General features: G+C 32.9%; 1 protein-coding gene across 4 annotated transcripts in view; it reads right to left on the reverse strand.

Annotated features, from left to right (window-relative positions):
- fam204a (family with sequence similarity 204 member A) overlaps positions 1 to 19,379 on the reverse strand; it is a 34,272-nt gene extending 14,893 nt beyond the window's left edge. For 2 of the 4 annotated variants that reach the window (XM_087277792.1, XM_087277791.1), the window contains exons 1-5: positions 18,962 to 19,379; positions 18,740 to 18,827; positions 17,438 to 17,471; positions 14,857 to 14,959; positions 9,548 to 9,637 (exon numbers count right to left, since the gene is read on the reverse strand). In XM_087277792.1, coding sequence (XP_087133918.1) covers positions 9,548 to 9,637; positions 14,857 to 14,959; positions 17,438 to 17,471; positions 18,740 to 18,827; positions 18,962 to 19,189 — 543 coding nt within the window. In that variant the 5' untranslated portion in view covers positions 19,190 to 19,379. 4 annotated transcript variants of the gene reach the window in all.
- Between the last annotated feature and the right edge of the window lie 6,054 nt (positions 19,380 to 25,433).

Genomic DNA, 25,433 nt, shown 5'->3' on the forward strand with positions numbered 1-25,433 from the left:
AAACACTTAGACGAAGATGAAAGGCCACATATCACACACTTTTTTAGGATAACTTGAAAGAAGGTTTTAACAAATTGCTTTAATTTGCAGATTAAAGGAAACCGGGGAAAATCATGTGATTAAAAAAAAAGCAACCAATAATTCCTCTACATTGAAACGTTCCCAAATAGGAGATTTACACATATAAAGCAAAAAACTTTTGAAGCAGGAGAAAAAAAAGAATAAATGACCAATGAAATACTTATGGCCCAGAAATAATTTGAGGACAAAAACAAGAGGCTCAAAACAATAATCGCAAGACCTTTAGTATATAACTCTCGTTCACTTCTAAACACTTTAATTTAACGCCATATTAGCATGTAAACATATTACAGAACGTATGGCATTTCATATATCAGTAGACACAAATATTATTAGAGCCTTGAAATTGAGGCTTACCACAGTTGGGATTATTGACTGTTTAGTTGTTCATTGCATTATTTCAAACAGCTGTGTCCGCATGAACATTTATCCTGGGCAGAGCTCTCTGCGGCCGCACGGAGCGCTGTGATAATCAACACTAGCCGGATTACAAATTAGCCCATAAAATGCTTCACTAATACCCAAATTGCCCCCAAGGACCATTGTAATAGGACGACATTTATCTAGAGTTTGCATTTAGGTCACTTGGAAGTGATGCATGATAGTACATAGTGATTACGTTTTTAAAATAAAATAGGAGATTATACTGAAAGTTTAAAGCTGTGACCTATATTAGCACGTTGAGCTCTGATGTTCACATTGGACATGAAGGTTCAAGTTTAGATTGCAACATTTTCACATTTTGTTCTTCCCTTTCTCGTTATCTCTTAATATATTCTAAAAGAAAGTAATAAAACGCCAAACAAAGAATGAACTAAAGCAGGGGTGCCCAAACTTTTTTTCCTATGAAGGGTCAAAAACCAAACTAGATCGAGGCTAGTGGGCCGAAGGTAAATATAGCTCCCATGGGTACTTCTTAATTTATTTAATAATATTTAATTTTGTTTTAGTTTAACTTTGTATTAACTAATGTAGTAACCATTTTTAATGTTTTCATAATGAACTTATTGGAGTAAAATCAATCTCATTTATAACAGAATGGGTTACGCTATTCAAGCTGCACTTGATTGTGCCTTGATTTGCTCGCTGATGTTTTCTGCATTGTCCTGTTGAGTGACCGTAATACCTTTTTACAAACTATTTGTTTATGTATTTAAATTAACATTAAATTATTTAAATTATCATTTCATTTCAGTTGGCTTTTTTGTAACTCAGCAGTAAAACAAACAAACAAATAAACAAGCAAGATTATTTTAAACTAAAAAAGACAATCTTTGTTAAAATCATTTGCCCCAACCCAGCCCATCATTCATACTCCTTTCTCAGATGGTGGGCCAAATCAAATGTTACAACGAGCCAACTTTGGCTCGCAGGCCCTATTTTGTGAATCTTTGAACTAAATTTAGTTACTGTAGGATGTTTTCAAGGAAATTTCAGGGATGCTTTAATTTGATCAACATTGACAGAAAAACATGCATAAATGTTACAAAAATGTTTAAACTAAATGCTGTTCTTTACTGTACTATAGGCTATATAACTATACGTCAGTTGAAGAAAGTTTGAAAAAATGCCAGTTTCTACCAAAATATTAAGAATCACAACTAATTTAAAGATTTTTTGAGAAGACTAAAACAAATCTTTGATTACAAAATCAGTACACTCAGTTATTAACATTGTGAACACTAGGCTATATGATATTGTTGTTGTATTTTGTGTTCATTTGAGTATTGTTTTTAGATAGAATTTGTGTTTTATTGGTTTGGTCTTTAACATCTCGCTAAGGGACCACCAATGAAAACAAGTCTTTGGGCTAATTTGGGTACATTTACATTCTTGGAGAACATTGATTAATGTACACTGTCCCTTGTTGTGAAATACATAAACAAATAAAAAAATAAATAAATATAAAAATTATGAGTATCATTTAACCACTGAAGAGTTAAATAACTATGCTGCGTCACAGGAATAAATTGCATTTTAAAATATATTAACTTACTTTAATTGTAACAGTATGTTACAATCTTCCAGGACAGTTTAACTGTATTAAGATAATGATAGCAGAGATATCAAAAAGTGTCTGATTGGTGTTTCGGTGCTTCCAAAAAACATCCTTTGGCAAAAATTGCTTATTGCATCTATAAATGTATGTGATTTTATACACATATTAAATGAAAGTGTCTAATGTTTTAAACTAAAAATATTCCATCTTTATTCATTGTAACATATATACTTGCTCCAATGTATAACAAGTAAAAAAAGTAATTATACCAACCTGAACTTATAAATATATAAAATAATAAGTCACTATATTAAAATGTAGTATTTTGTAGTTGATTAAATACTACTAGCTAACATTTAGCTGAACCATATAGTGGTTTGAAATTAAAGCAAATTAGAATTTATTAAACTAAGTAAAAGTATTTTAATGCCATCAAATGATTATTGTTCTAAAATATGCCAGAAAATATTATTTGGTATATAAACTATTACACCGAATGACATTTCAGTCAGTATCTTCAAAAAAATCCTGGTTGAAAAGTATTATGTGTAAGAACACATTTTAATGTATCCTTTTAATATTTGACATGTTACACTAGCACCCATGAATATGCAAGAAAAACTTATCTGTACAATTAAAAATAGTATAACTTAAATTAAAAAAATAAATACAAAAAAAATCTTCTCCTACCATTGCAAAGCCTGAAACGATGTTACGATTTAAATGACCAATAAACCTTAGTATAAAAAGCCCACCCAAATATTGTCTTTTCTTGGCCCATTCACAGAAACCTCTCTGACGGACACTGAATCAATCTTTAAAGCATTAGAGAGATGTCCAGCAGATGACAAATGCACATTACCTGGTGAAAACTGTAATGTACAGCATTTAGCAGAGAACAAATAAAGCAGCTAACAGTGGCATTACTGCACAGCGAGTGCCAGTGTTCTGTCAGAGGCAAACCTCATCTGTCTGGCTGAGCGAGAGATTCGAGGATGCTAAGTCTGCTCAAATCCACTGATGCTCTAAGAAGCTTTCAGTGACAAACACGGTCCTGGTGAGTCAATCAAAGAGGAAAGCCATGCAGTTTGTGTTTGTGTTTTTACCTGCAAACATTTAATGCAGACTGCTACAGTTACTGTTACAGTTAACAAACCAGAGTTATTTGATGCAAACCCTTAAGGCGAGACTAAAGCAAAGTAAAAATTATCACTATACATCGCCAGTTGATAGCTTGCATTTGCATAAGATTTTTTTTATAACAAAATTTCAAAAATGTTTTGTTCAAATATGCAATTTAGGTACAGTTTAATTAAATATACACTGATTTGCATGAATTTCAAGCATAAAAACTAAAAAACATTGAATGAAGGTTTGTTTATATGCAGTCCAACTTAATATATATGCAGTTGAGAGCAATATTATTAGCCTTCCTGTAAAATAGTATTTTTATTGTAACTTTTATTTATTTGTATTATTTTTCAAATATTTCTCAAGCATTATTTATTTTAGTTTGGCTGGAATAAAAAAAACGAAATTTTATGGTAAACTACTTTATTTCACTAATTTATATTATTATATTATAATATACACCGATCTACACATATACATATCATATCCTTTGTTACACAGATAACAGCAACCAAAAGCAGGTGGGAGTCATATGATGAAGCAATGTGTCCAGCAATTTTCCAGCAAGCAGAGAAACAAACCAATATACAGTATAGGTGGTCAGTGCCATTTACACAACTACCAAACACCATCATGTTAACACACATACAATTAAATTAATCCAATAAGCATTACTTATCAACATCAGATCTAACATAAAACTCTAATGTACATCAATCATAAGAAAAAACTAAAAAGATCCACAGTAAAGTCATTAAAAAGGCATAAAAGTTAAGTTTTATGCAGCAACTTAGTAAAGTTATTATATGGTTATTAACTGTACAGTGCTCAGCTTATATAAGTACACCCCTCACAAATATTTTTTTTTATTCATATTTTTAATAGGAAGCTATACAATATTTTATTTGTGCATATACATTAGAATAGTCAGTACTGAAGCCAAATCTGGAGCTAATCTAACAAAATAACTTGCGCTAACTGTCCAAAAATTAGTACTTACAAATTATAGAAAAATATTATATACAAATTTAAAAGAGAGGAAAAATCAAGAAAAGCAAAAAATAAAATAAATAAATAAATAAAAAAAATAAATAAATAAAATAAAAAATAAAAAAAATTGTTGAAATTTGTAGTTTGTAATTTAATAAATTGTATTTAATTGTACTAAATTAAATTTAATTGTATTATCATTCAATTTCCAAATATGTTAAGTGACAAAAATGTTATTTTAATAAATATATCTGTTTAATAAATCTGTTTTGTTTAAATGCACAAAAATACATTGCCTATATTCACTGAGAAATGGATAAGAATATTCATTTTCAAAATAGGGTGTTCTCAATTATGCTGAGCACTGTATACAGTAGGTGCTCAGTGCCAATGAAACAACTACTAAAGACATCATGTTAACACACATACAATTAAATAAATCCAATAAACATGACTTATCAGCATTAGATCTAACATAAAACTTTAATGTACATCACTGATAAGAAAAAAAAAATTAAAAAGAACCACAGATAAGTCAGTAAAAAGGCATATAAGTGAAGTTTTATGCAGCAAATTCTGGTAAAGTCAATTTACGGTTATTACCTGTTTATATTAAAGAAACTAAATATTGTTAACCAGGAGACACTGTAGTATTTTTACCGTTTTTTTTTTTTTTTTTTTTTTTTTTAACGTTGAAACTACAGTAATTTTTACAGTGTTCTTTCAGAACATAGATATGAATAAACCTGTGAAGTTAAAAACCTTCACTACAAGAGCACTTACACAGTGCCGGAGAAAAAAAATAATTGGCAAACATTTACAAGCGTATTTTTTTTCCTTTAATAGAAATACTAAAACTTTATGAAAAGTGAAAAACTGTTTCAAAATCAATGATTTTACCTGTAGAGTCTTACCTTAAAGATTTAATTTGCAAGCATTTAGACAGCATGATGGCATCTCAGAATTGCTTTACCTGCTTTTGAAGTCTAGATAAACTGTCTGTAAAGGAATGCTTAAATCTGCTATTCTCATCCAAACAAAACAACAAAGACAAATCGGCATCACAATGAAGCCCATGTAATGGTACAATGTTTCCGAGAAGGGTTCCAAAGAAATTGTTATTACGTCTCGTCTACCTGGGACCGAAATAAGATAAACCACACAGATACTCCGGAGATAAGCGTAAGTGGCATCTGTATGGATTACAGCGAAAAGACTCTCCAAAGAAAATTGGCTAAACCGAGGGCCTGTTGTTGGCATTACTGAGCTATTTAATGCTTGTTCCCTTGGTGCTACGCTTGTTATGAGCATGATTATCAACCTGCTTTGAACGGATTCAAATCAACAATCAACAGCATCGATATATGATTTCATTAGTGTGGAGTAAATGGTGTCATTTACGCATTTACACCAAGAGAAACAGAAGCTGTAATTGATTACGTAAACTAAAATATTTGAGGTTAACACGATTAATGCTGCTTCTCGCAATTAGATGGATGGGAGAGCTTTATCGAACCATGACCTGAGACCGTTTTATCCATAATAAAACTATAAAATTAATCTTAATAGAAAATTAATTATCACAGAAAGAGAAAAACACATTTCAAAACACCAAAGCCAGGAATAGCGTCAGCTGCGGTATACAGCAATAAACCGTAAAAAGACAATTACAACAACATAAAGGGGTTTACAGAGTGAGTCATACAAACCATTTAGTTGCCTACATATAAAGTTAATGACAGAAGGTTAATTAGCACTTTATGCTATATATCATCAAATAATGAAGCTACTTCATTGCTATAAATATACACAACAACAACATATGCAGAAAGAAAGAAAAATATTTGCAGAATCAATTATATATATACACACAATGATAAACACTAAATTATTAGCCCTCCTGTCAATTTTTCCCCAATTTTCTATTTAAAGTAGAGAACATTTTTTTAACACATTTCTAAACATAATAGTTATTAACTCATTTCTAATAACTGATTTATTTTATCTTTGCCATGATGAAAGTAAATAATATTTGACTAGATACTTTTCAAGACACTTCTATACAGCTTAAAGTGATATTTAAAGGCTTTTTTTTAGGTTAATTACATAGGATAGGGTAATTAGGCAAGTTATTCTATAATGATGGTTTGTTCTGTAGACTATCGAAAAAAGAGGCTAATAATTTTGACCTTAACATGGTTTTAAAAAATTAAAACCTGCTTGTATTCCAGCCAAAATGTATGTATGTATGTATGTATGTATGTATGTATGCATGTATGTATGCATATATATATATATATATATATATATATATATATACATACAGTATACGCACACACGCACACACACACACACACACACACACACACACACACACACACACACACACACATACATACATACATACATACAGTACATATATTATATTATATAATATAATATATATTAGTGCTGTCAATCGATTGAAAAAAATTACTAATTAATCACACTTTTTTTATATAATCGCAATTACTCACATCAAAAAGACTGCAACTTCTCATTTTGGCTATTCAAATGTAAAATTAATGTAAACACAAGACAAAAACATTTTTAATTCAAAATATAATTCATTATTATTTTTTTTGTTTAACTTGTAACACAGATTTAAATAAATAAACACAGTAATAAAAACACAGGCATGTTAGTGCTATTTGAATTTCAAAACAATCAATGCCAATATAAAAAAAAATAAAAAATATTTCCAAGGTAGATTCTAAGTGGACTGCAAAAATGCCAAAATACAGGCATTGCAAATATGGAAAATGGAAAATTATAATAATAATAAAGTATTGAATACAAACAATTGTACTCATTGAAAAGTTGTATTGCTGTGAGTTGAGAACATTAATTAGAAACTATTTTTCTTAGTGTTCCTTTACATTCAGACAGTTGCTAAGATAGTCCAGTCTGTTGACATTATCGAGGGACAATGTGGACCTTTTGTTTTGAATGATGTGAGCTGAGAGTGAGAACAGGTAGGATCACAAGCAGGATTACGGAATCAGCATATGCATTTCAGTGCCTAATTTTGTGGCCACTGGTGCTGCGACAAGGACGTAAGAAGCATCAAGCGGTACATCAATGGCACATACAGGTACGCGTTGTGTCACACCAAAGCGCGCACACACACACACCGCAGGACAGCGCAGCCGGAGCGACTCCCTTCAGATTCCACCCGCATGATCGCGTTTATCAAATTTGCTTAAACTAAGCGTCCTGAAGTATGGCTGTATTTCACAAGGATTCTGACACAACAACGTGAAGTAGACAATTTACAAAATTTGCGTTAAAGCGGGAAACACGTCAAACTCAATGAAACCTTGGAGGGCGCATGCTGAAAGGCAGAGGAATGCGCTGACTTTGACAGCTTGCGACTTCATCTGGCACTTGATTTACATGGACACCAATACTCTGCTTTTAATATGATTAAGATAATACTCTTATTAAGAGTCTACCATGTAAAAACAGCGATTTTTGATTACCTTAAAGGACCAATGAGTCACGAAATGTGGAGATTTTTCTTTCCATTAGCCATGGGTATCAAATTCCATTAAAACAAAAGTCGAAAGTTAAAAATGAAACATACGAAATTAGATGAAACTCTAGAGGAAACGCTAGAGAGCCTTGAATGCGACATTAATTATTTTATACTGAAACTTGCCTTAAAAAAGTGCTTCCTGGGCCTTATCCATATTTCTTTGCATGTTGAACAAACCACAGCTACAACAGGAAAAAAAAAAAACTGCCTTAATTGCATTAATTTTTTAAACACGTTAATTATTTCAAATTAATCGCATGCGTTAACGCACTAATTTTGACAGCACTAATATATACATACTTATATACATATACATATGTATTAGCCAGGGGATCACATTAAGACACTACCATTTCTTCTTCTAGTGAGACCTGCAAGATAGCAGCACAAAGTTTCACACACATAAAAAAAAAAAAATAGAACAGAAAACAAAATAACAAAATCACCATTCGTAAAAATAAGATCAGACCATAAAAACAATTACAGGTATTCTTTAAGACATTATATAGAAAATGTTTAAATGTACTCAGAGTCAGAAATGTGTCAAGATTAAGCCAATTGTGGAGGTCATTCCAAGCTCCATGGGAGCATAAAAGGAAAAAGCACATTTGCCAATACCCTTGGGACTGTTAACCAAATACAGGAACCAAATCTAGTGCATTGGTTATTTATGTGAAATGTTAGCAAATTAGAAAGATGCGATGGTAGTTTACCCAAATCGAGCCTTTAAAGTAAATAAGTACAAATGTAATTTTCACCTTTGATATAAAGATGTAAGGAATTGTACAAAATACAGTGATGCGTCTGTGAATCTGCAGCTGTGACAAATGCGTATTGCTGCGTGATAAACAGAAGTTTACTTGATAAAGTAGCAGCTACATGCATATAGATGATCACTATAATCAATTTTAGACAAGAATGTACTATAAAAATGTGAAAAGCTATTAAAAGGGACATAAACACACTATCAATGTAATAAAAGCTTAATTCCAATAAAAAAAGCATTAAACAAAGATAAAAATGACTCAAAAGCACTAAAGTTACATGATACTAAAATAACTTTAAAAATTACACATGCAATGTTTGCTAAATATTTTGTTTTAATGCTTTAAATCGGCAAATATACAAGCAAGTGTAGTGGAAGCAAAAACCCAAACCTTTTCAGTATTAAACTATTTAAGGTCGCCAGTGAACATCAATTCCATGCAGTAATGCTGGAATCAAAGCCTAGGCCGGAGTTTAGCGGAATGCATTTCAGATTCCATTGAATCAAAGTTGCGAGCCTGAAAAATATTGCCCGCTATGATTGCCCCAACTTCAGAAAAGTTGAATGTCTTTTTAACTGCAATTACAGCTGTGCGAATGTTATATTTTCTGCCAAATTAGCTTGGAAACGCTTGATCCTACGTGCACTCCTAAAACGTGTCTTTTTAAAACTGCAGGCACTGTATTTAGGTATGAGCCCACTTCAAAGGTGTAAAACTGGCACCTTGAAAATGTTTTAGCACTCGGGTTGAAAGCATTGTAGCCTTCATTAAAAGGCAGAACCGAAAGTTCTATAGACACTGCCGTACTTCAAACTGGGGGAGGGCTTTCCATTAACTTCAGTGTAAAAGGGTTGCAAGACTTTCCGCCTAATTCCGACGAAATGTGTGTGAGCGAGTGTGTTTGTAGCCTCTGTGTCTTTGCAGGCAAAATGTCCGCAGACCCATTAGCTCAATTTGTCACAGTCGGAGCGCCCCGCGAGATGGCTTATCTGGGCAACATACCTCTCGAGTAGCAAGGCTGTCACTCAGTTCTTCCGCCTTCCCATAGTCCCCTTCAGCGATGGCACTCTCTATGCTCTTTTCCAGGCCTGACTGAAGATGAGAAGGAGGGAAATAAATGAAGTGATTTTCAAATAGAAAAAGGAGGGAAAAAAATCAAAGAGTAACTTAAAAACTCCCTCGGGCATTCTTTTTAATATGATTGCCATTACAACAAATATGTAGATTTCTTCTCATAAATGAAAATCGTCCGTTGATTAAATATTAGGCAAAAAATCTGTCTAGCCACAGGAGGTTACCAAACATAAATGTTGGTGTTTAATTAGATATTTCCATCAAAGAAGCAGAGCTGGTGGAGAAGAGCTCTCTGTCTGCTGTACTGCGGATCTTCAGAAGGCAAATCCCAAAACAAATATTATACCAACGCATTCTTTATACCGGTTTTGTTTAAAAGGATAGGGGTTTTCTTTGTCATTTACTCCACTTGTTCCAAACCTGACTGAATTGCTTTTTTATGTTGAACATAAACCAGTAGCCACTAACACCCATAGTGGGAAAACATTACTGTGTATGTGTAAGTCAATGGCTACCACCATTCTTTACAATATACACTACCAGTCAAAGGTTTGGGCTTAATAGGATTTTTAAATAAGCTTATCCTGCTCACCAAGGCTGCATATTTTTCATCAAAAAAATACAGTACAAATTGTAACAATTTTTAAAATGTTATTGCACTATAAAATAAAAGTAGTTTAAAAGTAGTTTATCATGTAATTTAATAATTTATTCCAGTGATTTTAATGATGAATTTTCAGCTTCATTCCTCCAGTCTTTAGTCACAAGACCCTTCAAAAATCCCTCTAATCTAAATATAAATATTGTTGTTGTTGTTGTTGTTGTTGTTGTTGTTGTTGTTGTTGTTGTTGTTATTATTATTATTATTATTATTATTATTATTAATATTAATATTATTATTATTATATTTAAAAATAATAATCAAAATTGTAATAAAAGCAATAATGACTGGAGTAATAATTTTATTTGAACAAAACAATATAAACAATAAGTAATAAATAAATATTTAATAATTAAGTATTTAACAATTTACTTTTTTTACATTTAATAAATTCTGCCTTGAACAGAATATTTTTATTTAAATTATTAAATAAAATTAATTAAAAAAATACAAATAAAAAAAAAAAAACACCCCAAACTATTGACCGGTAGTGTATTCAAATTTACATTTCGTTCATCACAAAAAAAAAAAAACTCAGAACTACATTTAGAGTAAAATGTGAGTATTTTCATTTTTGAGTGATCCTTATGGCCAACAAAACATTGAAGTACCTAACACTACATTGAAGAAGAACAACCTGACATCATTTATATTCCATAACAGTCATATAATACTCATTCTGCTTAGGTAAACATTTCAGAGAACCCGTTCCAATCAGCCGCCCTCACAACTCTATTAAAATGTATTTTCACAGCATATGCTCAGCTCTTTAATAATGTTTAATCCAAAAGAGATACAGCTTTTGAAAATGAGGGGGGGAACGGAGCAGCGAAGCTGTCTAAATTAGCAGGACAACCGGATATATATAATCAAAACACTATTTTAACTCAATAACCCAATATTTTAACTTGCTAATGCAAAATTATTTGAGCTCAACGTTAAACGATACAGACAATTGAATTAGTTTTCCTACTTTAAACAAATTGCATTTGCCGACATTCTGCTTACATGACAATTTACAAATTAAAATAACTGCAGAAAGTGTTTTGAGTTTATGCTGCTGAATGATAAGTAATAGGCATTAGTGCAAAAATGGCTTCAAGTTACAAATGAATTAGTTCTGTTTACAAAGCTTTGCACTTAAAGAGACTTATTTATAGGAAATTTAATCAGGAATTTCCTGCATGACCAAATTAAATTATGAAGCAATGTACAAAGTCAGCTTTTCCGAATCGTTTTGTACTCTCCCATATACTCTGCTCTCAACTCAGATATCAAATAGTGTAAAAAGACGTATTACTGTATAAAATAAAACATGATGAAATATGCAAGCCAACCTGTGCACACCTCATACAAATCTCCACATACACCAAATCACCACAAACCTGTGTGTACAAATATCTTATCATGCAGATGGGAAAAATGCAACACTGCAAATGTTCCAGCAAAATGAAGCCATTATAAATGCACAGTAAACATTTAATGCAAAGAAATAAGGTCTATAATACAGTATATACAACTGTGGGACAAATTACCCTCAACTGAAAAATCCCTAGAATTCCTGGAATTATTTATTATTGTTTTTTTCTTAACAATATCTTATTAAAGTACATCTTTAAAACATGTATTGTGTTGTTTAAAAATGCATATAAACATGTCTAAAAACTATCAACTATTTTTTTTCAGCTATGTTTTTTTTTAATTACATTAATTACATTACTTCAAAACTATTTCTAAATTCAGTTCTTATTTCCAACAAATGAATAAATTTATAAACTTATAAAACTTATAAAACTTATAAACACACGTCCTATGCCCCATTTGGTCCAAAACCTGACAGGTGGACAAATCTAAGCTTGTTTTTAATATTAGTATAAATATGCATATAATAAGTAATACTGCTAATAATAATAATAATAATAATAATAATAATAATAATAATAATAATAATAATAATAATAACAACATGACACAAAAGCAAGTTGTTGTGAATAAACTGAAAAACCCCCCCGAGATGAAGAAGGCATGAAGACAGTGATTTTTGAAAAAAATAATCATTTTTGTATTATTCGAATCCTTTATTTCTTTTTCATTTGTAAATGTATTTATGTATTGCTGTACATACTGTATGCATTAAGCAATATGTAAGTGAGGCGCACAACTAAATCGCTCTGCGATGGACTTTAAACCTACTTTCAGCTGGTTTATTGCACAATCTATTTTAGTTCCTCAAAATAGCAATGCCAACAATGCCCCTTAACACACCTCCCTTCTAGACCTGGGATCTGTTCTTCGTACCTCGCTTAAATGATCTAAGATTATTTGGCAGATCCTGGATCTTTAAATCTTGATAACTGATCTGTCACTAATTTGGTTCTTTAAACAAGTTCGCGAATCAGATTAGAATGTCTGGATATACTGATCTGAGATCGCTGCATGTGTTGTGAAGGACAGATCTATCGATCCTCAAAATCATGATCAGCAATGCAACGATTGGCTGACGGCACAGCAGCGTAATGACATCATCTGATTAATATTCAATTATCCATGTGAGCAAAATTAGCAAATTAGCAGTAAACGGTTTGTTAAATATGACACGCAATAACCTTCCACATTTGTTGTGAGCTGCAGGCTTTACACTTTCATGTGTCAAAAGTATTCATCATGTATTTCAATGCAAATCAATGTATTTAGATCTACATATAGAAAAGATTTTCTTTATTATAGTACAGTTTTTTAATCGGTGTAAAGAATAACTGGTTGTTTACAAAAGCATTTTCATATTGGTAATGGCGTCTGCAACTTTTGTGAAGCATCAAATCTCTGGCATATTACCTATCAAAACATGTTTATGACTGCATAAATGTATTATTGCTTTTAAAAAAAAAGTCACATATTGTGCATTTCTATTATACACAATTTGTACTAAAGCGATCTAAAAAGTTCATATCAATAAGTTTTCTCTTTGCACCACCAGGTGGCAGTCTTTGTACTTTCATTTTGAGGGTGCAGATTGCAGAAGTTTTATTAATATGTATAACTTTATTTATTTTATTAATGACTATAACTTTATATATATAGTAAAAAAATATGTACCATTTTCCCAAGTGTATATAACTACTACTGTAAGAAAATATCAGAATTCGGAACATACTTTCTGTATTATCTTTGCTTGAACTAAGCCGATCTAATCCTGTTTATATGAATTGAACCTGCCGATCAGGTTTGACCTAGCAGAACTGTTGCTATGACAACAACTCTCGGATCAGCTTTGAAGAACGAAACAATCCTGGATCGTGTCAAATCTTCAATATCCAAGTCCAGCTAACTGAGTAATCCACGTACGAAGAACGGACCCCTGAACACCCATAAATCCACAGAGTGGCGCAAATGGATTTGCTATTTAAACAACGTTGTGGAAAATGGGAAAATTAGGGTTGCACAGGTCTTACACCTTATTGCACCGGGTGTATGATAGTGTGCGTTTCCTTCAATTATTTTAAAATCAAGTAATGCAACTTTCATTCAAAAAACTCACTTTTACTATGAGAGCATATTTTCTGTACAAAACTTATCAGTGAACTGGGAAGGCAAAATAAATAAACTAATCATTCAATAATCGTAATCGAGTTAAAATGTTCAATTAATCAAGATTTTGATTTTAGGCCAAATCGCCCAGCCCTACTGAAAGCATGGCACTTAATAGAAGGAATAGAAAGAAATGTCAGTGGCATTTCAAAAAATTAAACAAAATTGATGTTTTACTTAACTATAATTCATAAATTTAAGTGGTCATTAAACATAAGTTAACCTTGTTAAAAATGATCACATTTTTACATCTATTTTTACATCTAATAGGATAAATGCTTAAGCACAGTTAGAAAAAGTTGAATATTCAAAAACTAACATTAAATGATGTATTCATTTATAACAAAGCCAGCACTATTAAACAAACAAGTCCACATAACCATAATTGTACGGCAACATCTCCATCAAAATGTGAATCTAAAAAGAAGTTAACATTAAATCATAAAAAGCAGGTCCATTTACAAAAGACAAATAAAGGCATATGCTGTTCATTACACTGTTTACACCATGCCTTTTCAGCTTCTGAGTGGGATAAAAAATCCTAATGTCATATTTGTTACACAAGCTGTCCGGTGTATTTGATTTGCGAACATTCCCCTCCCTATCACTGAATTACAGCATTACAGAGAGCTCTGGAGTCCATTGTGCTGTGGCTTTCAATGCAGAAAAATCCACCTCACATAAGAGATATTAAACACCAACCAGAACAGACAGAGCAGCTACATCCTCATGTCAAGATTAAGGTAATCTCATCATTAAATATAATATGATCTATTCTGTTATGCTCAGTGTCACGCAGAAGAAAAGACGCCTCCTCACTCTGTCTTCCACATTTGATAGAGGAAACAATTACGAGTTACACATACAGTAGTCAGAGAACACAGAAAGAAAAAGAGAGAGAGGCAGTGGGATAAAAACACGTTCAGCATCTGAGTGGAATTAGGACACCCACAGAGTGGCAGAGGAAGATGGTGGAAATCATTGTTACCATGAGAGGAGGTTTGCTACATGAAGGCGGCTTGAATCTATCACTGATGCCAAAATACTGCGTGAGCTCCTTCCAGTGCTCCTTCCGTTTCTCTTCAGGCTCCCTGGGCAAAGACACAGAATGACAAGTCCTTCTGTTTATTATTACCATTCACTCGAACGCATACCATGTATACTTTGGGAGATTCAATTATTTCTGTACACATCCTTTTTGCTAGAACAGGTGGATTATGGAAACAGTATATACAGTATATGTGTGCTTAGTGAAATAGGTAGGCAGGAGGTGTCGAATATGAAGACTCTGGTACTCAACATGTTCTATTTGTTCTGGAATACAGGATTTTTACAATCCAACATTTAAATTAAAAACTAAAACACTTAGCAACATATAGTTGTGAACTTTGTATATAAGAAAAATATCATACAGTAAGACAAAACTACAGATCACACCATACCAAATATTTTAATTAGGCATGGGACAATAACCGTTTTCAAGGTATACAGCGGTTTGGAAAATCAAAATTTTAGAACTGTCTAAATTATTTGCTATACCATTCCTAAGGTATGTGTAAGATTTGTTGTTCTTTATAGCATAACAGTATCTCCAGCAGAAAAGCTATCCAAAAGTGCTGTTTGAAACACAGCAAAAGTCAATAATTCATTTGAATTATTGAGCCTGATATGTTTATTGCTCCAAAATATTTTAAAAATTTCTCAAAATAAAATACATTGTGTTTAAAGGGGTACAAAAGTTTTTGTTTTTTACCCAGACATTTTAAAATGATATATTTTAGAGCAGTAATCACAACATCATCATACCGTGATATTTTCATACCGTCAGAATCATATACCGGTGCCAAATCTCAAGCAATTACAAACTAGGAGTGTGCAATATTTGAGTGTCTGTGGTAATATTGAAAATGTTGTTCAAATAATATGTGATTTGACATTGCTGAGATTGCCTCTCACTCACTCATATTTTATATATAGACATATTTAAGGTATAGCGACACAGTGACACAGTGATTAGCGATGTCGCCTCACAGCAAGAAGGCCACTGATTCGAGTCCCGGTTAAGTCAGTTGGCATTTCTGTGTGGAGTTTGCATGTTGTCCTCATGTTTGCATGGGTTTTCCCCAAAGTCCAAAAACCTGCACTACAGGTGAACTGAATAAGCTAAATTGGCCGTAGTGTATGTGTGGATGTGAATGCAAGAGTCTATGGGTGTTTCTCAGTGATGGGTTGCAGATGGAAGGGCATGCACTGCGTAAAACATATGCTGGATAAGTTGGCAGCTCATACCGCTGTGGGGAACCCTGATTAATAAAAGGACTAAGCTGAAAAGAAAATGAATGAATAAATGAATGAATATTTAAGTTACATTGAACGCATGTGCATGTGAATGCGATCCCTAATGTGATGTTTATTTTATATAACAATTTTTAAAAAATAAAAAGTTACAGCAGTTCAAGATAAATTAAAAAGTTTGTACGTTGTGTAAGCAACTTTAATGAACTTTTTTGCAAAAGGAAGGAAATAAAGATCCCATACTACTAGATATTTCAAGCTGTTCTGATGATAATATGATAATATTCTATGGTGATATTGTAAATGTCACTCACTGTGTTGGAAATTACAGCCTATCAGACTCAGACTATAAAACAAACGTATGTTATACCACACACATACACAAACAACAACTAAAAAGTCTGCATGTGCATGTGATCTCTAATGTGATCTTTATTTTATACAACAGTTCAACAAAACAAACAACAGATTGTGCAACAGATCAAACTAGAAAAAGTATATAATTACATTTCAGAACAAATCAAATCATCAAATAATGATTCAAAGATCCTTTAAATAAAAAAGTCACTTTAAACAAATCATTAGAATAAAATATATAATGCTATTTTTAAAACAAGGGTCCCCAAGAAAACCCCACGGAGCTAAGTGCAAGTTTATCAATGGAAATGTTTGGAGAAAAAAAAAGCTTTAAAAAAATTTTCAAATAAAACTTAAATAATAGGAATAATCAATAGGAATAAAAAAATGTATTTAAATAAAGTCATAATTGTGATAAATGTATAATTATAAAACAAATCTAATAAATAAATAATGTAAAATGTAATTACAATAAACAAACAAATTAGATTTAATGAAATAAATGAAATAAAATAAAATGAAAAGATAAAATAAAATAACAATAAATGTGTAAATCAATAAAAACATGTATATTCATAGTAAACTGAAGCTTTTTGTAAGATACTTTACATTTTAGAACAAGGATCTTTAAACAAGTATGATTCTGTTTGAGGGTTCATAGGATCTAAAGACTGAAAACACCTGAGATCATCTTTAGCCTGTACATTTTGTATAGGCTAAAATGTACAGAGAATTGAATGTCCTGACATCAATATGAAGATTTCAGTCAATTCACATCAGTGCTGAAATAATGGATACCATTTTCTAAAGGCTGTTTAGAGTAATACATTTCATTCTCTCTCTCATATGAACTTCTGAATAATTGGTGATTATCTAAATGACTGCTCTGGTTTGGAAATCCTCATTGAACATCATACCTTTTCTGTTCAGAGCTGCAATTCTCTGTCCCACCTGTTAGAGACATGAAAACAAAATATATCAAAACAATGTTTCTAAGAACACATGCATAGGCATTACTTTATATCTGACAGAGTAAAATCATGTTGTTCTTCAAAAGTAATAGCACTGTATGTTGACGATGTTAGTACTGTTATAAAGACTACTAAACAGCATTGAGGTAACAGGGGTTTTATTTTCATTCAGACTTTCTCCTTGATAATATAATTTCAGAAAAGTAGTATTGTTTGCAAATTTCTAATAGTGCAATTATATTAGCAACAAACAGCTATCAAAGAACAACATTGTTTAAAGTCAATTAAATAGCACTCATGTTGTTTCGAAGTCATATTTACACGTGATTTCAGTTTGAATATTCAAAGTACACAATAAACAATATAAAGAGCATGTCACTAGTTGACATTGAACGAATGTGCGAATAAAAAAAACAACTTTACCCTTAATCTGGACAATCATGGTACATATTTGGCATCACTGAGTGTATGTGCAATACAAATTAACACACTTCTATTAAGACGTTATTCTTGAATGTAAATGTTTCAAAACCTGAAAACTATGAACAACAGTGAGGTGACGGGGTGGTGCAGTGGGCAGCACGATAGCCTCACAGCTAGAAGGTGGGTGGTTCGAGCCTCGGCTGGGTCAGTTTGCATTTCTGTGTGGAGATTGCATGTTTTCCCCGTGATCGCGTGGGTTTCCTTCCCACTCTCAGAAATAAAGGTACGCGAGCTGTCACTAGGATGGTACCTTTTCAAAAGGTACATATTTGTATCCAAAATGGTACCTCAAAACTATATATTAGTACCTAAAAATTTTAAGAGGAACACTTTTGTACTTTTTAGGTACAGATATGTGCCCTTGATGTATTAAGACCTTTTAGATACAAATGTGTACCTTTTGAAAAGGTACCATCCCAGTGACAGCTCGCGTACAGCGTACCTTCTGAGAGTGCAGGTGCTCTGGTTTCCCCCACATGTCCAAAGACATGTGGTATAGGTTAATTGGGTATGCTAAAATTGTCCATAGTGATTGTGAGAATGAGTATGTAGGTATTTCCCAGTGATGGGTTGTAGCTGGAAGGGCATCCCTGCGTAAAACATATTCTGGATAAGTTGGCGGTTCATTCCGCTGTGGCGACCCCAGTTTAATAAAAGGACTAAGCCGACAAGAATATGAAAGGACTGAATGAAACAACAGTGAAATAAAAATAGTATAAAAGAAGAACATTAGCGGGTAGTAAGAAGAAACCCTGCTATAATCACCTTTCTTATGGCGCCTTTTCCTTTGCCGTTTGATTTGTGGTGGCCTCAAACTCTGGTCATGTTTTGCTCTTTGGAGATCTTTGAACTTCTGTGGTGATAAACACAAACGCACACACAGCTGTCAGCAGTGTTGTTGGCATAAATAATGATAATAAAATATAAGTGGTGACTTGCTTTTTTTGTGATTATACTAGGTATACTAACGTTAGTCAGTTAACGTACTTTCCACATATCCAAGGAGACTCCAGGAAGACAATCTTCCTCTAATGCATCATCATGAACGTCAGATTTCCGGTTATTACATTCAACCTGTGCAGAAGCTGAATGAGGCTCGGTGCCTGACTGATGCGTCTGGTGTTCGTCTGTCTTTTCTGCTGTTTCTCCTTCATCAGCATCATCAGAGCTCAGATCAGCCTCGGTGAGACCCGACGGCAGAAGTCCACTGTACATATTAAAGCTAACGTTAGTCAGTCAACAAAATCGCGATTCTGGCGGACCGCATAATTCTCTGCCACAATATAAAAGCTTAAAGCAACATATCGTAAGACGCGACGGACGACATTGGAAAAACTATTATTTTAGCGAACAAAACAAGTGAAAGCATGACGGTACTGCGTTGTCTTCTGCATTTCCGCATTTTGAACATAGAGCCTCATTATTGGGTCGACGAAGCCACTTCGGTGGTAACAGAAACACCGATTGGTCAATTTAATTAGAGAAAGAAATGGGACTCTGCCCTTTTACAAAATAGCAGAGGCTGCTCTGTGTAGTGAATAACAAATTTGTATAATTTACATGACCGTGTATTTAAATAACCAATTTGTTCAGTAGTAGTAGTAGTAATTATAATAATAATAATAATAATAATAATAATAATAATAATAATAATAATAATTATTATTATTATTATTATTATTATTATTGTGTATTTTACTATAATGTATCGTTATTACTAAATTATTATTATTGTTATTATTATTATTATTATTATTATTATTATTAAAACAATGCTTAAATAAATTACAACAACAAATTCTACTACTACTGCTACTACTGCTGCTGCTGCTGCTGCTAACAACAACAACAACAATAATAATAATAATAATAATAATAATAATAATAATATTAATAATAATGTAATGTATTTTACTGTAATATATCTTTATTAATAAATGATTATTATTAATATTATACAAAATGTTTAAAGTAAAATACAACAACTACTACTGCTAATAATATCAACAACAACTACTACTACTACTACTACTACTACTACTACTAATAATAATAATAATAATAATAATAATAATAATAATAATAATAATAATAATCTGCCTGTTGGATATTTCACACTGGATGAAAGATCATCATCTTCAGCTGAACCTCGCAAAAACGGAAATGCTTGTAGTTTCTGCCAACCCGACTCTACACCATAACTTTTCAATCCAGATGGACGGGGCAACCATTACTGCATCCAAAATGGTGAAAAGCCTTGGAGTAACGATTGATGACCAACTAAACTTCTCTGACCACATTTCTAGAACTGCTCGATCATGCAGATTCGCACTCTATAACATCAGAAAGATCCGACCCTTCTTATCTGAACATGCAGCTCAACTCCTTGTTCAAGCTCTTGTTCTCTCCAAACTGGATTACTGCAACTCTCTACTAGCTGGGCTTCTAGCTAACTCTGTCAAGCCTCTTCAACTGCTCCAGAACGCAGCAGCACGAGTGGTCTTCAATGAACCTAAACGAGCACATATCACTCCGCTGCTAGTCCGTTTGCACTGGCTGCCAGTTGCTGCTCGCATCAAATTCAAAGCTCTGATGTTTGCTTACAAATGACTTCTGGCATTGCTCCTTCTTATCTGCTCTCACTTCTGCAGATCTATGTGCCCTCCAGAAACTTGCGTTCTGTGAATGAACGTCGCCTCGTGGTTCCATCCCAAAGAGGGAAGAAATCACTTTCGCTCACGCTCACGCTCAATTTGCCCAGTTGGTGGAATGAACTCCCTAACTGCATCAGAACAGCAGAGTCACTCGCTATTTTCAAGAAACGACTAAAAACTCAACTATTTAGTCTCCACTTCACTTCCTAATCTGCAATTGCCTCTCTGAATATCACACCAACTGTACCCCCAAAAAAAATAAAAAATACTAATACTACTAATACTTCCCTTCTTAGACTTTACAGACGTGAAACTTACCTATAGCACTTATTCATTGTTGCTCTTATAGTTGTGTAAGTTGCTTCCTTGTCCTCATTTGTAAGTCGCTTTGGATAAAAGCGTCTGCTAAATGACTAAATGTAAATGTAAATGTAATAATAATAATAATAATAATAATATGTATATTAATTTAATGTATCTTTATTAATATATTATTATTATTATTAATATTATTATTATCATTGTTGTTGTTGTTTTTTTGTTATCATTCTTATTATCATTAAAATAATACAGAATATTTAAAGTAAAATACAACAACTACTACTACTACTACTACTAATACTAATAATAATAATAATAACAACAACAAAAATTTTAATAACAATAATAATATTAATAATAATGTGATGTATATTTATGTAATTTATTTTATTAATACATTATTATTATTATTATTATTATTATTATAATACAGATTGTTTAAAGTAAAAACGGTGGCACAGTGGTTAGCATTCTGGGGCATTTCTGTATGGAGTTTGCATGTTCACCACATGTCCGTATGTGTTTCCTTTGGGTGCTCCAGTCCAAAGACGTGGCATAAGTGAATTGAATAAGCTCAATTGGCTGTAGTGTATGTGTGTGAAAGAATGTGTATGTTTGTTTCCCAGTGTTGAGTTGTGACTGGAAGGCATCCACTGCGTAAAACATATGCTGGATAAGTTGGCGGTTCAGTCCGCTGTGGCAACGTCAATAAATAAAGGGATTAAGTTGAAAAGAAAATGAATGAATGAATAATTAGAAAATAAACTATTGTTGCTCAAAAAATAGAATGAACCGTTCCTTATTTTGTGAGCACTATAAATACTGTATAAAGTACCCGTCTTTGTTATACCTTATTTTGTTAAAAACTTTTTTTTTAATATTTACATTTATTTTTAAAAAATTGAAATAAACACAACCTATTAAATGGACTGAACTTCTATAACTAATTATTTTAAAATATGGTGTCAAGTCCGAATAAGGTAACTTAACAAATATTATGGTCAAAAAGATTTTGAGACTCTGATACTTTGATACTTTACATAGAGTACCAAGGTTAGAATGAGCAAACTTATTCAAACATTATTGCATGGCAGTTCCATTCTTTTTTTTTTTTTTTCTTTTACAAATGGCAAACTAAAACACAATTGCTCATGTTTTCCAGGGTGATAAGAATGCTCTTATATGAGCAATGTCTCCCAATTTATTCCAACAGCTGAGGGCATCACCACATTATCATTCAAATGATTAGCATGCTAATCTTGTTTAGCCTGTGGCACTGGCAGACGAGAAACACTGATGCCTAAATTGCTTATTTATATCAAATAACATCAGTTTTCTGTTTTGTTGCTAAATAGGGGTGGGCTTTGTGCCTAATTGCAAAACCACCTATTTACTTAAATGATTTATTTAGTGTGCACAGATTCTGAGGCAACAAGCTCATTTGTATTGTCATAATGTCAGGAAATTTCATCAATATAATTTCTGCTTATTATGCCTCCAGCGGGGGTGCCACTAGTACTGAATGTGCTCAGCAATTTATCTCTCTGGCTTTTTCTCATTTGCTCCCTCTCTCTCTCTCTCTCTCTCTCTCTCTCTCTCAATTTGTAGTTCTGTTAGCTGTAGTGAGCGAATAATGTTAATGTTCTCTGCCCTTTTAATTGAGATTTTTTTTGCATTGACCTTTATTAAGTGTATATTGACCTTCTTTGCCTTTATAACCCTTTAAAAACTGCTATATGAGAATATTTTTGTACATATTTGATACACCAAGCTTTAGTGGGCTGTGAAATGATGTGCTCATACTCAATGAAAAAAACCCACCTACAATATATTCAAAGGTCCAAACTGAGCAACTATATTTTGTGCAGACGTTATTTCTATGGCCAAAATGTAAAATGAAGTTCTAATAGTTTAAGTAAATCAATAAGCCCAATACAGTATAGCTAAATAAGTTGATCATTTAAGATGCAATACAAAACAATTATTATTCTGAGATGTTTACATTGTCACATTCATCTAAAACTGATACTGTACATGGATAATCAAGAAAAATCTAAATTGCTTTAATCCAGTACATTTTAATATTTTTTACAAATCAAACCGGGTAGATTACAAAATGTAGCTTGTCACTGATTACAACTTGCATGTGGAATTGTTGTCTGTAATGCTATTTTTTTTCTTCTTAGTCTCTTTATTAATCATGGGTCTCCAGAGCGGAACGAACCACCAACTTTTCCAGCATATGTTTTACGCAGCTGATGCCCTACCAGCTGCAACCTATCACTGGGAAACCCCCAAACACAATCATTTACACACATTCACTACAACCAATTTAGTATATTAAGTTCACCTATAGCATATCTTTGGACTAGTGGGGGAAACTGGAGCACACGGAGGAAACCCGCACAAACATGGGGAAAACCTGCAAACTCCACACAGTTCAGAGTTCAGACTGCATGATTTTAGCCCCAATTTTGATTCGCCGACAGGTTTTGAGAAATTGCCGACAAATGTCTGAAATCACAGGCAAATCAGTGCTTGTGCACATGAGTGACAATCACACAGTGTGAACTACCAAAGCCTGAGAGAATAGCTGATGAGTCGCCAGTGCCTGTGAGATATTTGGCATGCTAAATATCTGGAGCTGTCTGCGATTTAAATCATGCCATGTGAAATGAGTTTTAACTTAAAATAACATAGGCGATCGCTTACAGCCAATGAGAGAGCAGCATCCACTTGTGTGTGTGTGTGTGTGTGTGTGTGTGTGTGTGTGTGTGTGTGTGTTTACCTATAGGCCGGCGGGAGGTTGAGGGAGAAGTTAAAATCGCTCATTTTCGGTTTATTTAGACCCAGGAAAGTGGAGTTGAGGTTTGACAGGAGCACCCGTGTCTGTTTGATGTTTCATACAGAAAGTTAAAAAGGAAAGTTGAGGAGAAATGGCTAATTCCCTTCAGGTGAGCAAATATGTACATTTTCTCCCCATTAAAGGCTCCTTTCTCGTTATGTAGTTAATAACAAAAGATATACGTATTTTTGGCTGTTGGACGTAGTTTGGATGAAGTTGTCAGCGATTCTTCAAATTGTAAAGTCATGCAATGTGAAAGCCCCTGTCGCCAATCCATCTTGCAGTGTAAACAAAGCAGCAACAAAACGCTAGCCCAGATAGTCATGCAGTGTGAAAACATCTGTGAATGACTACTTTGATCATGCAGTCTGAACTCATCATAATCTCTTTATTAATCAGGGGTCGACACAGTAGAATGAACCACCAACTTATCCAGCATATGTTTTACGCAGGGGATGCCATTCCAGCTGCAACCCATCACTGGGAAACATCCATACACACTATACCATACACACACCCAATTCACCTATACCACATGGACTGTGGGGGAAACTGGAGCACCAAGAGGCAACTCACGCAAACATGGGAAGAACATGAACAACAACTCCACACAGAAATGCCAACTGACCCAGCCGGAGCTCAAACCAGCAACCTTCTTGCTGTGTGATCATTGTGCTACCCACTGCGCCACCGTGCTGCCCAATATTAATATTTTTATTATTATTATTATTATTAGTAGTAGTAGTAGTAGTAGTTGTAGTAATTGTTGTTGTATTAGTAGTAGTAGTAATAGTAGTAGTGTTAGTTGTTGTTGTTGTTGTTGTTGTTGTATTAGTAGTAGTAGTAGTAGTAGTAGTAGTTGTTGTTGTTGTTGTAGTTGTTGTTGTTGTTGTTGTTGTTGTAGTTGTAGTAGTAGTAGTAGTAGTAGTAGTAGTAGTAGTTGTTGTTGTTGTTGTTGTTGTAGTTGTAGTAGTAGTAGTAGTAGAAGTAGTTGTTGTAGTAGTAGTAGTAGTAGTTGCAGTAGTAGTATTAGTATTGATGTTATTATTAGTTTTTTGACTATGGAAAACTGCAATATAATTAGCTACTGAGCTAAATTTCATCTGCTCTTCTGGACAGGAGAATACCAAGACAAATTATGTAACTGTCAGTAAAAATGTCAGTATATCACCATACACAAAACATTATAAATTACAATGTTATCTATTAATAGATGATTTTATATTACTACTGTTGGGTTGCCTTTAGGTTTCTTTTGGCCTTATTTGTTTATGACAATTTAATGAATTAATTCAGAATAAACATGAAAACAGCAATGACATTGCCATCACCAGTGATAACATGCACAGTACTTATGTCAACTAACTGAGAAGTTCCCTGATATTTACAAGGCCCTTCTATATTGTGAATATTTAAAGCTAAATGATAGCACACAGCACAATTTAAAAAATAAAAGAATGACATTTTGAAAGAGAAATTTAAGTATAAAAAAGAATCAATAAATTATGAACAGTTTACTGTTAACTAAATCAAGAACAAAACTTTTGAAATCTTCTGTAAACTATTTACATGTGATCAGTTATTACCTGAATGCTGCTAAACTGTATGTTTAGTCTTATGATTTCCCAGCAACAGTACA

Source organism: Danio rerio, chromosome 13, assembly GCF_052040795.2.
Source record: "Danio rerio strain M-AB ecotype USA chromosome 13, GRCz13ab, whole genome shotgun sequence".
In the NCBI taxonomy this organism is placed as follows: domain Eukaryota; kingdom Metazoa; phylum Chordata; class Actinopteri; order Cypriniformes; family Danionidae; genus Danio; species Danio rerio.